Below are 16,719 nucleotides of genomic sequence, written 5' to 3' on the forward strand. Positions count from 1 at the left end.
AATGCTAGCATTTCTACATTATTACTTGTCTGCAAAACTGTTTACCATTCAGACTGAAAGCACTCAAGAGTTCTGGTCATTCCCATTTTGATCAGGAAATTGCAAAGGAAATCTTCTATTACTTCAGGTACTGCAGGCTTTGAAGGTAGAACTGTTTTCTGCTCCTGAAATTTAAATGTATAATTATATATGTAATTTGAAGACAACAAATAGTGATGAATACACTGAATTATAACATTTCATAAGTTTCAGGAGTTCATCTTTGAGACATGTATAGATAAAGTAGTGATGAAAAAGACAAAGATTTAGTCCTCTTAGCTAATAGCTATGTAAGGAGTCAGATATAGAGTAAATATGTGTATGTAACTGAACTCCTATGACAGTACTATGATGGGGGAGGATTTCACTGATAAAGTGACATCTGAGTATAAATCTAAGAAGCTAAGTAGACCTTGTGTCCATGATAACAGCACATATTAGTAAGACTACTCACAAGTGTTAGAGAGGATACAGAGAAAAAGGAAGGCTATTACACAGTTCGTGAGAATGTAAACTGATGAAACCAATATGGAAGCAATCTGGATTTAGCTTATAACATAAAAACTGGGAAATACCACATGACTCACTAATTCTACTCTTGGCACAAAAACAAAGAATTTGAAACAACCAACACAAAATGCACAGGCTCCACAATGCTCATAGACTACTTACAACTTAGGCATAAAAAGTCAAAATGTCCAATAATGAACAACTGGATCAGGAAGGCACAGTATAACCATAATGTGGAGTACTATGCAATCATAAAGAAGAGTGAAATGCAGTCATTTTTCCACAAAATGGAGGGGGGTTGAGAATTATGTATAGTACTGTAAGTCAGAATGACTAAAATAAATCTTGGACACACTTATAGCAGGCATATATATAAACAGAACAGTAACATAAAATACTTAAACAAATAGGGCACTCCCTGATGACGCAAGGGGTTAGGACACAGCACTGCAAGCGAGCTGCAGCCACTTCAGTGTGAGATTGATCCCCAGCCAGGGAGATGATCCACATGGCACAGCAGAATTCTCCTGACCGGCCCGCTGCTCCCTTAGCAGTATACTTCATAGATCTGCCTGTTTTGCTCCCCACTCTATCTCCAGAGAAGCCCTCACCACCCCTGCACCTCTGGCCTGTATCCCAAATCTGTTATACATAAATAAATCTTTAAAAAAAATAAGCAAATGAAACACCGGACACCAGTAAATATCTGAAGGATATGAGCTAAAGGGATCTGAGATGAAAAGAGAGGGGAAGGGATAAGAACATAGAAGAAATGGTGGTGGGAAAAATGTGTTAAAAAACAGACTATAAAAACCCTTCCTAACTTTCCACAATACTGATTTTTTTTTCATTTATTTCCACTTTTAGACCACTCTTTTTATACATTTTTTTTTTAAGATGTAGCAGAGGCAGGTACTAAGTACCCCCCCCCAAGGCAAAAGTGTGATTAAACTGGACACTAAAGAGGTTAGCTTGCCCTTTCCAGAGAATTTAAGTTTAAAAATATAAGGACTTTTAAATTGTTTAATAAAATATCATTGTTAAGAGAACTATAACAAGTTTAGTGGCTTTATTTTGATAAATACTATGAAAAAAATAAGATGCCATAGAGGGTGTTGCACTGTTTCATATGGTAGTAAAGTCTAACAAATAAATCAATGGCAAATACAGGTTATCAGAACATAATCATGTCCGTTGTTAACTTATTGTCAATGGCTGCTTTATGCTACAAGAGTTTGTAGTTGCAACAGAGACCATACAGCTCCCAAAGCTGCAATTATACACTATATGATCCTTGAGAGAATACAGTTATAAACTCAAAAATTAGAAAAACAAGAGACATTTCATCAATTGAGATATAAAACTAGGACACCTACAAAAAACCACCATGCCACATAAATCAGCATATAAAGTACATCAAGGAATGGGCAGACTCTTAAGAATTCAACAGCACCACTGTCTCCAGAATGTATTCATTTTATTATCATTAGCAAGAACTTAGTAAACCTACTGGCCTTTGGATGGGCAATCTATTTTTATCGACAGAAACTCAAGAGTGGACTTTTTATTCCCTACATCTCCTTCCAAATCTGGTATTTTCTATGTAGCACAACAGGTTACATGTCACACACCGAATGATTAACAAGAAAAGGCTGATGAAGAAAGTCCTTGTTAACCCAAAATTTCTTTTCAAAAGTTCTATTTGTAATTTAACACTGATGTTAAATTACTAGTAGCTATAGAACATTAAAAATAACATACATGTAGGCCCTCCCTTGTGGCACAGCAGGTTAAAGCATTGCACTAAGAAGCTGAAACCACTTCCGCATGAGTTCGATTCCCGCCTGCCCCGGAGGTGACCACATGGTGTGGCAGACCTCTCCTGACCCGCCCGCTGCTCCCCTCAGCAGTGTACTTGGTCGATCTGCCTATTCTGCTCCCCACGCTGTCTCTGGTGAAGTCTTCGCCACCCCTGAGTCTCTGGCCTGTACCCCAATTCTGTATGCACAAATAAATAAATCTTTAAAAAAAAAAACATACATGTAAATGTTGTTGGTATACCAGCATTACTAAGAAAGCTTAGCTTAGAAGGGAAACCCAGGCATAACTGCAAGAGACTTTTTTAATGAAATGATTTACTAATAATTCCTGGGAATATATCTCAGCATGTGTGTTTGTTTTGTATTTCTATTCCTACTTGTACCTATCCTTAAAAAAAAAAAAAAAGTTCAAACTTAAGAAACTTGAGTATAACTGAATTAATCCTTTGTTACAATTCTGATCTTAATTGGTTTTCACTAATCATTTTCAATGTGGAAGTAAAACCATGTTTTATTTCAGAGTGCAGGACCACTGAACCTGCTAAGGAAAGTTATATTGTATCAAATACACAATTTAAAGTATTCTCATTTTTTCCCAACTATATCACCAATTTTTAAAGAAAATAATGAGAATTTATTTAAATGTCAATTTTATAATAGTCTGTTAATTTCTTAACAAGTATTTATATTACTTCCAACTTTCAACTTTTCATTTATTTCAACTACATCAAATAATTTTAACAATTTGTCAGCTATGTTCAATTTCCCTAATAGTATGATGGCCTTATATTTACCTGCAAACTTTAATGAAAATGCTTAAAGATCTTACTAGAGACTACTGGATCCTCTAACATAGAAGAAAATATTTCTTGTTTATAAACAGATGTATTAAGAACATAACAAGTGGAAATTGCTTTCATAAGCAATATAAAAGGCTTTAAAACAGAAAGCCCAAGGCAAAAAACAAAGCTAGTATTTTAAAACAAGATAATTTAGAAATAAAATAAATAGAAATAGGTAGTTAATATTCGTATCATAAAATGAATTCATATTTAATTTTAAAAGCTTAAAGGCAAACTCTTGAATTTTCTACATAGTGCTGTTTCTCTAAAGAACTAAAGACACAATACAAAAAAATTAAAGTCTTGTTGACAGTCAACCAGTTACAAATATAACAAACATAGAAGTTAACTCTTGGAAGATTATGGTAAAAGACAGTTTTTAAGAAGTGATGAAAAATTGCTGACATTTGGTTCGTTTGATATAATAGTTTCTATACTATGTTTTTCCCCCAACTATCCTTGAATCCAACTTTTGATTTACCTTCTAGTATGATAATACACACAAGTTTGGATAATAATTTTTTCAATCAACGATATATTTACATATTCACTTACTCAACTGTTATTCATTTAGTACTTGCTATGTGCCAAGATCTGTGTTAGGTTTCACTACTTTACCAAAAATCAATACAAATGAAATACAGAATTTGAATATTATACCATGTACGTGAGCACTGTGAATTCTTGGTTTAACAAGTCAGGTAGAATTCTGACGAAAGATGTCACTTATTGCAAAGTAATGTAAGAATAATCATGATGTTAAAATGACAATAAAAAGAAGAATAAAAATAACTACTTACTTAAAATGACGATTTAATGATAAATAGGTGTGAAAAGAAAGCAGGTGATATTACTGCAGTAAGTAAGGCGCACACTTAAAATTTAAATGAGTCACATTTTCAAATATAAGGTATCACTGCTAAACAGTCACATTCAAAATTCTCACCAAAAGCTGAGTGTCTATAGCCTGTTCTTGGACCATCTGAAATGCTTTTACCAAATCTTCTTCACCTTCTGGAATGCTAAAATTGTCATCTGGTATCTAAATCAAAGGGGGAAAAAAAGAGATATGGGAAGAGTAAGCAAGAATATAAAAATATCTTATTTCATTTCATAAATAACTTTCTTCACAAAACAAAGAAGCAAAGGAATTTACTTTCTGTAAGCTACAATGTGATGCTGAAGATCTATGAAAAATGAAAAACTAGAAACTAAGTAGCTTCCTTATAAACATCATTCAACAAACCTGAGATTAGCTTATAGGCCATAAATCATTCTAATAAACCTGAGATTAGATTATAGGCAACTGCTTTTATCTAAAATGACAAATGTCTAAACTCTGCTAAAAAAATAAAGTTAGGTCATCTAAATGCCACCACTCTCTCCTCATCTCAGAGTTTCTCCACCATTTTAGTTTTTATAAAACAAAACTACTATGAAAAAAATAAGATGCCATAGAGGGTGTTGCACTGTTTCATATGGTAGTAAAGTCTAACAAATAAATCAATGGCAAATACAGGTTATCAGAACATAATCATGTCCGTTGTTAACTTATTGTCAATGGCTGCTTTATGCTACAAGAGTTTGTAGTTGCAACAGAGACCATACAGCTCCCAAAGCTGCAATTATACACTATATGATCCTTGAGAGAATACAGTTATAAACTCAAAAATTAGAAAAACAAGAGACATTTCATCAATTGAGATATAAAACTAGGACACCTACAAAAAACCACCATGCCACATAAATCAGCATATAAAGTACATCAAGGAATGGGCAGACTCTTAAGAATTCAACAGCACCACTGTCTCCAGAATGTATTCATTTTATTATCATTAGCAAGAACTTAGTAAACCTACTGGCCTTTGGATGGGCAATCTATTTTTATCGACAGAAACTCAAGAGTGGACTTTTTATTCCCTACATCTCCTTCCAAATCTGGTATTTTCTATGTAGCACAACAGGTTACATGTCACACACCGAATGATTAACAAGAAAATGCCACCACTCTCTCCTCATCTCAGAGTTTCTCCACCATTTTAGTTTTTATAAAACAAAACTGCCAGCAACTACAAATCTCTAGTTTAAAAAAAAAAAAAAAAACTAAAGAAAATAAAACTCCCTGCCTGAACGTTAAACCCTTGGTAAAATGCAATCAAACCTAATCATGATATCTGTGATAGTTAACACTTACTCCATGCTTTTTATGGGTCATGCAGTTTTAAACCTCTACATGATGAACGCATTCAGCAGTTTCAGTGATACATATAATCTCTATTTTACCTCAGTGATAATAAAAGTCTATCTTCTGAGTCCTGTCACTTACCTGCCCAGGCTTCTTTCTACAGCTTCATTTGCAGCTTCTGTTATCTAAAAGTGACACTATTCCTACGAGTCTCAGGAGTCATAATGACAGGACCCATCAGAACAGTGAATTAAAGGAAAGGCTTGAGACAGGAACCATACTAGACCTAGTTGAGCTGGAAAGCAGAGGATCTGAGCTCCAGCTCAGTAGGGGCAACCTGGGATGACATGTGGATGACAGGGAATGCCTGCTGGCCAGAGATGTAGCATGGGCTATGGGGCAGGTGCTAAGGAGCAGACCCTGAAGGGTAGCTACAGGAAATTCAAAAGAGCCACATAATTAACAACATAAACTCCTAAAAGAACTTTTATGCCTCACTCTTAACCCACTGGTATTACCTAAATTCAGTTTATAAATCAACCATTTCTCAAGAGGAAAAACAAATACAAAAACTAAATAAAATGACTATAAGGATAACTGTAATGAATTTACAAAATGCCAAAAATGAACAAATTACCTCTTCATATTCATAATCATCTTCAGATGCTTCAGTTATTGTGACCTCTGAATATCTTGTCAAGTTTTAATTTCAAACTATACAGAACAAAAAACTTATTTCTAAAACTGTTTTGATCTGAAAATACAGTATTAGATCCAGTCACCTCATGGTAGATGATGGTAAAGAACATGCAATGTAATCTCTTTTTAAAATTTTTCTTTTCCTCATACAGTTTACAATGTTTAAAACAAAATATTTTAACTCTTATTTAAAACTATTTTCTATGCAACCCAAACTCGGGAAAAAGCACATTTATATCTCTCTGTCTGCTTACTATCAAACGTCTTCCAACTGATTCTAAAAAGACAAAGACATGCATAATATAATAAAATGCAAACAAGAGGAAAATATGATGACTATGAAAGAGATGACATACTGTAGCATCCAGAAGGAAAGGAGGAAGGAGAAGGACAGGAAGAGGGAGAAAAAGGAGGGAGGGGATGGATACAATGGACTGTGGTAGAGGATTATATGTGATTTGGTCATGGGAAAACTATGGTGGCCTTACCCAATGGGAGAAATCCTTTATTGGGGGGTGTGGGGTAGAACAAGAACATAAAATAATGGCAGTTCAATTGAAAAAATGTATATATATTTTATAATCTATGACATGAGTTCAATCCCCAGCAGGCCAGGGGGCTGACCACATGGCACAGCAGATATCTTCTGTTTCACCCACTGCTCCCCTCAGTAGTGTATTTCAGTATATCTGCCTGTTCTGCTCCCCACTCTGACTCTGGTGAATCCTCTCACCTCCCCCACAACTCTGGCCTCACTCCAGCTCTTGTATGCATAAAGAAATCTTAAAAATCTATGGAAGTAAATTTTAAGTTTATGCAAAACTGCACCAAATGTTCCAGAGCTCCTGAGTCAGTACGTCACAATACGTGTGACATCTATATCTGAGATACTATTAATCACAATACTTAAATGTAAGCAAAAATACATTTCAATATGTTCAATAAAGATTATTAAAATTTATGTTTTTTATCATAGATGGCTCAATTTTAAAATTATCTTCTCAGGAAAGAGTTGAATTTTAAGCATATATAAACTACATAAAAATAACAATCAGTGGTTTATAAATTACCAAAACTGAAGGATCAAAAATTAATGGAAATAATCTAATAAAAGGTTCTAAGAGCACTACTATGCCTTTCAAAAATTACAAGCTATTCTAATTACAAATGAAAACTTCAATATAGCATTTCACAATAGGAGAAGTCAACACAAACAAGTAATTCTATTTTCTTTTGCTACTTGGTAGGTTTTTCAAATGCAGACACCTGCTCTACCAAGTTTAAAAGGTATGAAATTAAATACTTTTATGCACCACAAAATTTACAGATATCAAAGATGAGATTAGCCTAGCTTTCATTTTGTTGCTAGTTATAAGAAACTGTTATTCTTTCTTCTGAGAATATAATGTAACACTTACTTAGCATTTAATAGGAGATAGGCCATAGGTACTGCCATAAGGGTTTTAAATGTATCAATTCATTTTATCCTCATCCTACCTACAAGGCTAGAACTATTATCTCTGTTTTACAGTCAGGACTCAAAGACACAAGGTTACACAGTTAAAACCTACATAATAGGAAGAGACCCAGAATTTCAAGTTTGACTCTATTATCCCATATGGGTTTTCTCAATTATGTAAATGGTTTGTTGATGATCTTCCACACCGTACTAAACCTCTGAAAAATAGGTAATAATTATTGTTACTCACACCATGATAATCAGTTAACACTTCACTGTCTTATCACTTGAGGAGACATTTAAGACTAATCCAGCTCTGACCATTTCTCAGAAGCCAGGTATCAGTCAAAAGGCCAGTATTTTATTTATTGCTAAACACAAATGTCCCTAATAATTTGATGAAATGTAATTTAGGTTAAAAACATAACTATTTAAAGGAGAACTAGACAACCACAAAACCATATCTGCTATCCCTCCCACAACATTGAACTATCCATATTGAGTATGGAGTGAAGTGCCTACCCATACTAGTCACAACTATGGCATCTTATCCAATAGCATTTGCGTCACTCTCCTTTAATCTTCTTGCCAACAGATCCTTAAAGGCCTTCAAGCCTCTCCTAGTAAGTGATCTGCTCGAGTATTTCACTAAGATCCTACTGAAAGTACTCCCAACATCTGCTACATGCTCAACTGCAAAGCCACTCCAATATTCTAATGCAGGTCTTATATTAAATACCATATCCACATACCAAAATTTGTACTTTTTTAAATTACTACTTAACAAACTTCCTAAAATGCTGGGCTTAAAAGAACAAAAGCATAATTTTTGCGGTTAAGAAAAGTCTTAGTTGGAAGACTATACATTAGAATCTCTAATGATGTCTTAGCCAAGACGGCAGCGAGAATGGCTGTCATCTGCATACTTAGACACACAAACAGGATCCACTTCCAAAGAAGCTCACTGAAGATTTCAATTCCTTCCCACAAGAACCTTAAACATAGGTTTCTCAAGCATCCTCATATAGTGACTAATAACCAAAATATAAGCAATCTAAGAAAACAAAGTGGAAGTCACAATGTTTCAAGGTCAAGTTTCAAAACATACCTATACTTATTTATTCAATATTCTATCGGCTACATAGGTCACCTACTGAGTATGGAAAGGGTCCAGACAAGAACATGAATATCAGGAAGCGGGAATCATTTTGGTGGGCCTCAAAATGGAGGCTGCTTACTATAATGCCTTACAGAGTTTCAAGAATGTTAAAAGAGTTAATATATGTAAATAATATCAAATGATGCTTGGCTTACAATAAATGCTAAACAAGTACTTGTTATTATTTCCAAAAAGAGAGTACTTTTGGAGGGAGAGGTCTCATAAGTCTCTTGTGGCTTAGTTCCCTAACATGCCATAGATAAAAAAATAAAGAACATTCTAAATATTGCTCCTTTTCTAGATTTATATTTTTCTAGATTTGTATATTTTCACCTAATGAGATAAAATTTCCTCAGTTACAGGAAGTTTTCAGGTTCTCTTTTCTATAGAAATGGATGCCCCCTTCTACAAGACAGCTAGTAGAAGTTGAAGAATCAACAAGTAGTCCCTTGTCTTGAAGTCTTAAGGAAACAATACCATCCTTCATCGCTATTCTCACAATAAATTTAACAAAAAAGTAAATATTCTCAAAGTTTGGATATCACAGGAGATTATAAGTCAACTGAGAATATACTGTGAAGACAAAATATGGGCCCTCTCTGGTAGCGCTACGGGTTGAAGCGCAGCAATGTGGGACTATCCACGGTCACTACAGCACAAGTTCAACCCCCGATCAGGGAAGTGACCCACAAGGCACAATAGACCTCTCCTGACCTCCCCAGTGGTCCCCCAGCAGTGTATTTCACTCAATCTGCCTGTTCTGCTCCCTACTCTGTCTCTGGTGAATCCTCATACCCCCCACACCTCTGGCATGCACCCCAGTTCTATATGCATAAATAAATAAACCTTAAAAAATAGAATATCAAAACTAGGTTGGTAATTATGGCAATATATGAAAGAAGAGGGATTTGTCCTGAAAACTTTAAAAATACCAAACAACACTGTCTAGTGCACCTCAGAAAATATTGATAGCAGCAGCTAAAATAACTTAGTTAATGCATTACTTCCTCACTATCAAAAACATTAAAGTAAAAAAGACTTCATAAAGCTTAAAAAATACTGTCACATGGAGCATAGCAGTATTTATTTTACTACGACACTGAATGGCATAGATATAGTCATCTCTAAATTTAAAAAAAGTCAGCGATGAGTATGTGATACAAAGGTCACAGATATTCTACTAAAATCAACTATTTCAACAGTGACATAAGAACATGTAATTGGTATATTTTTACCAATATACTAATGAACTCTCATATATTTTCCAAAGTCTCAAGTGTTATACTACCAGTAGCTCAATAAAAAGCACCTCAAGAGCTCAATTTGAAGAACTGAGAAGGGAGGGAAAAAAGAATAAAAAGAATACAGGTCTACAGATTCAAAAGTTAAATGAATGGAGAGCAAGAGTTTAGGGAGACAAAAGCTGAAGAAGAAAACATAAAAATAGAAACCAACACGCTCTTTGACTGATACTTTTAGTTTTCACGATATGATTTGTTCAGAAAATTTTCCCAGGAGCAAGCCAGTTCAAATGTGATGCTGTAGTGTTTCTGAAGAAATAAATGTACTTTGGCATGTATGTTTGAATGCATCTGTCTATCTGGCTACTTAGCCTGCAACACATGGACAAAAGCACAAATGAATCCCAAAATGATTCTGTGGCCATTTATAAATATGCAAACACTGTAAAATATTAAAATGAATGAATATGGAAATTAGAAGAAAAAGGGAAATACCAAACACAAGATCAAGGTAAAGATGTAATTCATGCCACAAGGTATCAAGAGCTTTATGAAAGATAAATCACAGATTTCACTCTAAGTGGCCCAGCAGTCAGGATAAAGAGGGAAATGTAATTAGATACAAACTCAGTGTCCATCCGATGAAAATAGATGAGTTTCTCAGCAAACGTACAGCAACTTCTGGTTCCAAAGCCTGAGAGAAATTACACTCTAAGGTTCTCACAAAAAGAACACTGTGGACTGTACAGATATTGATCCCCTTGGATCTTGGAACAGGAAGGACAGAGTGATGAGGATCTGATGGAACACCACGTGTGAACAAGGTTGTAAAGCAGTATTTCTGAAGCAATACTGCCAGAGTGCAACTAGACAATGCATCAATAATTGCCTAAAAGATAAAACATTTTGGTTCTACTTATACTACCCAATTTCATCATCTGTAATCTAATTTCCTAGGTGATCCTATTTTCAAGTTAATGTCAAGAGACTAAGACAGTCAGAGTTCTCATGCAAACCTCTTTTTTCACTGTAGAATAAACCACATTCCAGCTTACATTCCTGCTTAATGCCAATCTGATCCTGAACCGATGCAAAAACTTCCCTCCCATTATCTGTCTAGAATTCCTTCAAAGAGCACTGTTGAACTTCAGTTCCAAAATTCTTTTTTTTTCTACTGCTGTCTATTCCCCTCACATCAGTTACTGCCTTTTAGGCTGCCTGCTTTCTTAGCTGGCTCCTGAGCTCGGTGCTATGTGCAGCTCCCCTTCTCTCTGGTCTGCAGCCAGACCGTCCATAGCACCACCCACTTCTATGCCAAATTCTGTATCCTTTAGTCTGTCTCAACTCAGACCAAGGACCTAACCCCACCACATCTTCACCTGCTATGCAAAGAATTTAACAGGACTTACAAATTTGCATAGTATGAATCAGTTCCTCATTACTTGTCACTGTGGGTGAAATGACTGACCATTTCTGAACCAACAGAACTGACCTCATAGATCCAGTGAGGGCTGTAGGCCAATAGATACCCATACTGAAACTGCTAGGGAGTCTAAATCCATGGCAGTACTATAAAAGACACAACTTAAGAAGTCTCAGATGATTTCAAGTGAGCTCATGGAGCACAACTTGAGGTGATGTTTAGCATGATGACGTTACAAACAGGTTCTACAAATGGATAACAGGCAGAAGCAAAAACTACTATTCGGAGCTGAGCTGCACACAGAACTCCTCACACAGCGATCTCTTCCACTGCTGTAGAAGTGGCGATCACTGCAGCAGCAGCATCTTTATAAAGAACTGGAGTGAAACATATAGCTAATTATATTTCACATGATTTCCCAAAGCTACTATAGATGGAAATTGCTCTGTAATCTTTGCCATCACTGCAGAGCCAATGTTCACAGAGGCATCTAAAATCCAGCCTGGATCCTCCACGGCAAATATTTTAGTTAGCAAATTGAAATAAAAGAAAAATACTCTAACCAGCAAACAGCAGCCATGTTCACTTCCCTAAGAATGCCAGTTTATATAAAGTACATTAACTGAGTAATATACACCAAAGATGTCAAATACTGGCAAGCTGGCTGCCACTTTTTCACTGCTGATGACTTCCTGTAGCTGTTCTCACTGAATCTTCATGGGGTCTCACAATTCTTATTAATACCACCTGCCAACGAGCTACTAAGAATTCAAGAAAATTGCCAAGAGTGGAAATTCCAGGGCCACCCTTGCCCTGGACAACTATGGCAAATCTTCTGCCTCAGAAGATGGAAAATAACTTTCTTTCAATGTAAAAGACATGTAGTCCTCCTAGTGGGGAGTGGTTTAAATTTCTCCAGCTTTTAAGTCAGGAGATCCAAAGATATTTTGAAAGATATTTGCATAGTATACCTTTTTCTGAAACTAAAATGAGCTAGATGTTGATATTGTTCTAGAACCTTGCTATTCTGATTCCTGACTTTAGACCAAAAGCATCAGCAATACCATGAGCATGCCAGCAATGCAGAATCTCAGCAGGGACCTGGCCTTAATGAATTAGAATCTTCATTTAAAGGTTCCTAGATGATTCGTATGTGCATTAAATCTATGTCCTAGACTAGAGACCACAGAACAAAATACATTTTCTTTTTTCTCCAAATAGCCTATGGCTTTCATGCATGTAAAATTCATCATTCAAGTTTAGTGACTTGACTCTTTATAATTTATACATTTCATTTGCCATCCTTTTAATTTAAATATGTGTAGGATGCAACAAAGCAGTCATTGAAAAATTCAGTTTTCCAATGTTATGAGAAATACATTGAGCCCATAATGATTATTAGAGTAATTTCACAAATACCTTCTTATTTAATACTATAAACATTCCAGAAAAATTACATTTTGGAATAGAAAAAACATTGGAATGTTTAAAATGAAAATTATGAAAAGCAAAAATGACCAAAGTTCAATTTTAATTAAAGTTAGTAATCAGTGAACATGACTACTATACTGAAAGACCTGCTATGCCTGAACTTAAGCATGCCCCTTAGATAGGTTATAAATTTAGTGTGAGCACATTTCAGAGACAGGAACAGTGTATTTTCAGAAATAGTAGATTCTGGATCTACGTGCTGAGCTGACTAGTCTCAAAGGAATAACTTAAACTGATTCAACCCTCACAATTATTGCTGAGGCAGAGGAGACCTGTCTTATTGGCCAGGAAATGTATATCCAGGATCTAAAAAGTTCACAAGGATTAAATAACAGCCTAACAGAAGATCAGAGAACCAGGACAGGGAGAGGCAGACAATAAAAACAATACTTAGGGGACTCCCCATTCCCAATGTCCATGATTTCCATTACTCCTAAACAAAATCTAATAAAGCAGTAGCTTTCTTACTACAACTGACTCCAGCCTGCATATACCAACTGGAGCCAGAACTCCTTGATGTCCACAGCAACACATAAATAAATGAAAGCCTCAGCCAAGTAGTGTTGATTTCTAATGGAAGCATCATTCGCAAAACACAACAAACAAGCCTTCTTTACAAATTCTGGGGTCATCTTTACAGATCACACATTTAAAATCCACCCTTACATTTCTCGATGCTCAAGTATCTTTCAAAATATGAGTTCTCCTAAGGATTCATGTACTTTCTGACTGGATTTCATAAAGCTCTAGAAACAATTTAGTTAAGAGCTATGTCCTTGTATTTGTATGTCACCTCTAAAGAGTTTCAAACAAAGGCAATGGCAAGGTGAAGTTCCTTAGAAAAGAAATAGGTGGCACCATTACATTAAGGGGTTACAGTGGATAGGGGTATTGCAAGGTAAGAATTGTTTCTCCTGAACACATACTCTTGAACTGTCAAAATAAATACTGTACATTTACCGATGAAGCCATTTCTCTGTGGTGGATGCTGACTGTTTCTAGTTAGGGCCACATATGTCTACTTGTGCCTTTTACATATGCATGTTTAGGCACAAAGAAAGGGGTGATTCCTGGATAATTCAAGGCAACCTCTTTCAAAGTCTTGCTTTATACTGATAGCTTGGCGGTTAGTGTTTTACCAGCATATGTTCAGACATAAATAAGGGATGACCAGAACCAAATGCAGCAGATGAGAAGTGATTAAGTATATGTGCAAAGTAGAGAACAAATTTCTAATTCATTTCTGCATATTATAACTTTTATTTATCCACTGCAATCACTCAATTAAATTACCTGATACCTAATGACTTAAGACTCAAGAAAGTCTCACTTCAGCAACTATCATAATTGCCTTAAGAAACAATGTCAAATAACATTATACAGCCAACTCTTAATTATGCATGTTAAGAGTGCCCAGGGATGTGGGATAATTGGCATCCAAAAGTAATCCTCAAACATCATTTTAACTAAGAGTTAAAGCCTCTCCCATGACTAAACCTCTTACTTGAAAATTAAGTGTAGGAAAATTCAATGGTTAAATGTTTCTTGATCCCCTGACTACCCTTTGGTTGAAGCCCAAAATAGTATTCAGTCAACCAAAGAGAGATGGAAGAAAAGCAAAGGTTAGATTATTTACAAACTGGATAATAAAATCATGAAAAGTTAGCATTGCTTTATTTATAAATGTGATTTAGCGAAGTTTTCACAAAACAAGTTTTTTGCAAACTGACACGTTGGCAGTTGTGGCAGTGTCAGTGATTTCCCTGAAAATTAACTAAGCTTGATTTTCACTGCTGAAAGTTGTGCTATATTGGAGTCCACCGTTTATTTCACATTGCTGTGTGCAAAGTGATCTTATGTTTGTCTTATGTTAACAACTATGTTAACATAAGAAATCATTTATACTGCCGATAAAAATGCCTGATTGCATTCACCAGCAAGGACAATGGATAACTTTATAATTGATGTAGATAAGCTTCTAAAGATTACTGGTTTGGAATTTAGAAAAGAAATTACTACTTAAGTTGTTAGTGCTATGAAAACAATATAAACCCTCATTTGAGGCACTAAAACATCAACATGTTTCATTTAAATTGATTTCAAACTACTCAAACTATATTCCTATAAAATTCATGTTTGTATCAAACAAAAAATATTTTCTTTGGTCTTTTCAAGTAAGTCTTTCAAAGGTTTATGTAGTATATATAGTACTGAGCCTCAGACAGGGCAGATTAATCAGTTTGCCGAATTCCACAAAATTAAATAATTGCTGGATCTCTGAAGCTTTGAATTAATTAAATCTATGGGGAGATTACAGTTGGATAGAGACAGACATAGAGAGAGAAGACTGATTTTGGAGCCTGTTATCTTTAAGAATAGAACATAAAAATCTCTCTCCCACCTGCTTGAAAAACAGTTGATAGCTTTTTTCTCATGACCTCCCCTCCCCATCTCGCCAGTACAATTACTCTAAATGGCCAGAGAGCTCTAAAGTCTTATACAAGAAATAGTAAATGGCATTATCTGTATGTACTTCGGGTACTTCCACTGATAATCACTCATCACTAACTCGGTTTCTAACAGACTGGAGTCTTGTCAGTTCACCAGGTCACCATTCCTCGCTCAAAAGAGTAGGTAGGGGAGAAGGGGAGCACAGGGAAATTATTAAATAAACAATATTAAAACTAACCAATTGGTAATACTACCAATTTAAGCACTGGGCAGTTGGACCATCTGCAGGATCATGGTTTGAGTATCCTAAACTTTGACTTCATGAAGTCCGAAGGCAGAAGTCTTGCCCTAATCTCCACATTTAATTCGTTCCACATTTAATAACCTCTGAAGGTTTTGCGGTTATTGTGGGGGAGGGCCGGGGGGGACACTTAAGGAAAGAAGGGTTGAGTCAATCTGTTGCGCCGCCTTAACAAAACTTCCAAAGTTTGAGCTGTGGAAAGGACGAGACTCCTGAAGGTTTTCCAACTCATCCAACAGGAAAAGACAAGCCCAAAACCTTTCAAAAGGGAAAATTTCAGTGGGTAACCATCAGGAAGTGGTGGCGGCGCCCATGTCACCCCGAGGTGCGCCCGGCGTCTCGGCTCCTCGGCCACAACTCGTGGGCGCCGTGAGGAGGAAGCCCGCGCTCGACGCCAAGACCCCGGTCCGCCGCCAGCCGCTCGCAGGCCACCCCAACGCGGGAAGGATACGCTCCAGGTAGTAGGCGCCCTCGGCGGTCACCGCTTCTTCGGCATCCCCGGCAGCGGTCAAGCTGCCCAACGCTTCCTCCAGCACCCTCAGGGGAGAGGCGGGCATTGCTCGCTGAGCAGCCATGACGACGCTCCTCGCTCCCGCTCCGGCCCACCGTCCCTAAGGGCAACTGCGGGGACGCCAGCCGGCGGGGCGACGCAGTCTCGCGAGAGCCCCGCGCACCCCATCCCCTCCCCCCAGCAGGCCTGTTCCGGGCACCAAGGGTTGCCCCCAGCCCAGCAGGTTGGAGCCCTATAGTCTCGCTTCCCAGGTTACCAGGGCAACGTCGTTGCCTAGTTACCCCGGGAGCTCCGCGCGCGACTCGTGGAGTGAACAAGGTGCAAGAAACAGCTGGCTTGGATTACTTACATTCTCTTACCGAAACAGCTTGTTTTTTCTTTTGTTTGACCCTATCATTTCGACCCTATCATTTCTTTCTCACTTCATTTTGTTCACTAAATTGCCTTTCTCTTTGTTCTTACATACCACACCGACAGCCCCAGGATTTCCCTTGGGGAAACTGAAAAAGAGAAAGCTCCGCAGTGCTTAGAGAGAGAAAACGGACTAAGATAACTGATGAACTGACGCCAGGGAACAACCATCCTTAT

The 16,719-nt window shown here is 36.8% G+C and overlaps 1 protein-coding gene across 1 annotated transcript in view; it reads right to left on the minus strand.

Annotated features, from left to right (window-relative positions):
- Nucleotides 1–16,205, minus strand: part of SPAG16 (sperm associated antigen 16) — a 678,503-nt gene extending 662,298 nt beyond the window's left edge. The window contains exons 1-4 of the mRNA XM_004674324.2: nt 16,072–16,205; nt 6,034–6,080; nt 4,158–4,253; nt 46–164 (exon numbers count right to left, since the gene is read on the minus strand). Of these exons, the coding sequence (XP_004674381.1) occupies nt 46–164; nt 4,158–4,253; nt 6,034–6,080; nt 16,072–16,195 (386 nt within the window). The 5' untranslated portion in view covers nt 16,196–16,205. The remainder of the gene's footprint in view (nt 1–45; nt 165–4,157; nt 4,254–6,033; nt 6,081–16,071) is intronic.
- Between the last annotated feature and the right edge of the window lie 514 nt (nt 16,206–16,719).

The sequence above is a fragment of the Condylura cristata genome, unplaced genomic scaffold, assembly GCF_000260355.1.
Source record: "Condylura cristata isolate star-nosed mole 26May11 unplaced genomic scaffold, ConCri1.0 scaffold00002, whole genome shotgun sequence".
NCBI lineage: Eukaryota > Metazoa > Chordata > Mammalia > Eulipotyphla > Talpidae > Condylura > Condylura cristata.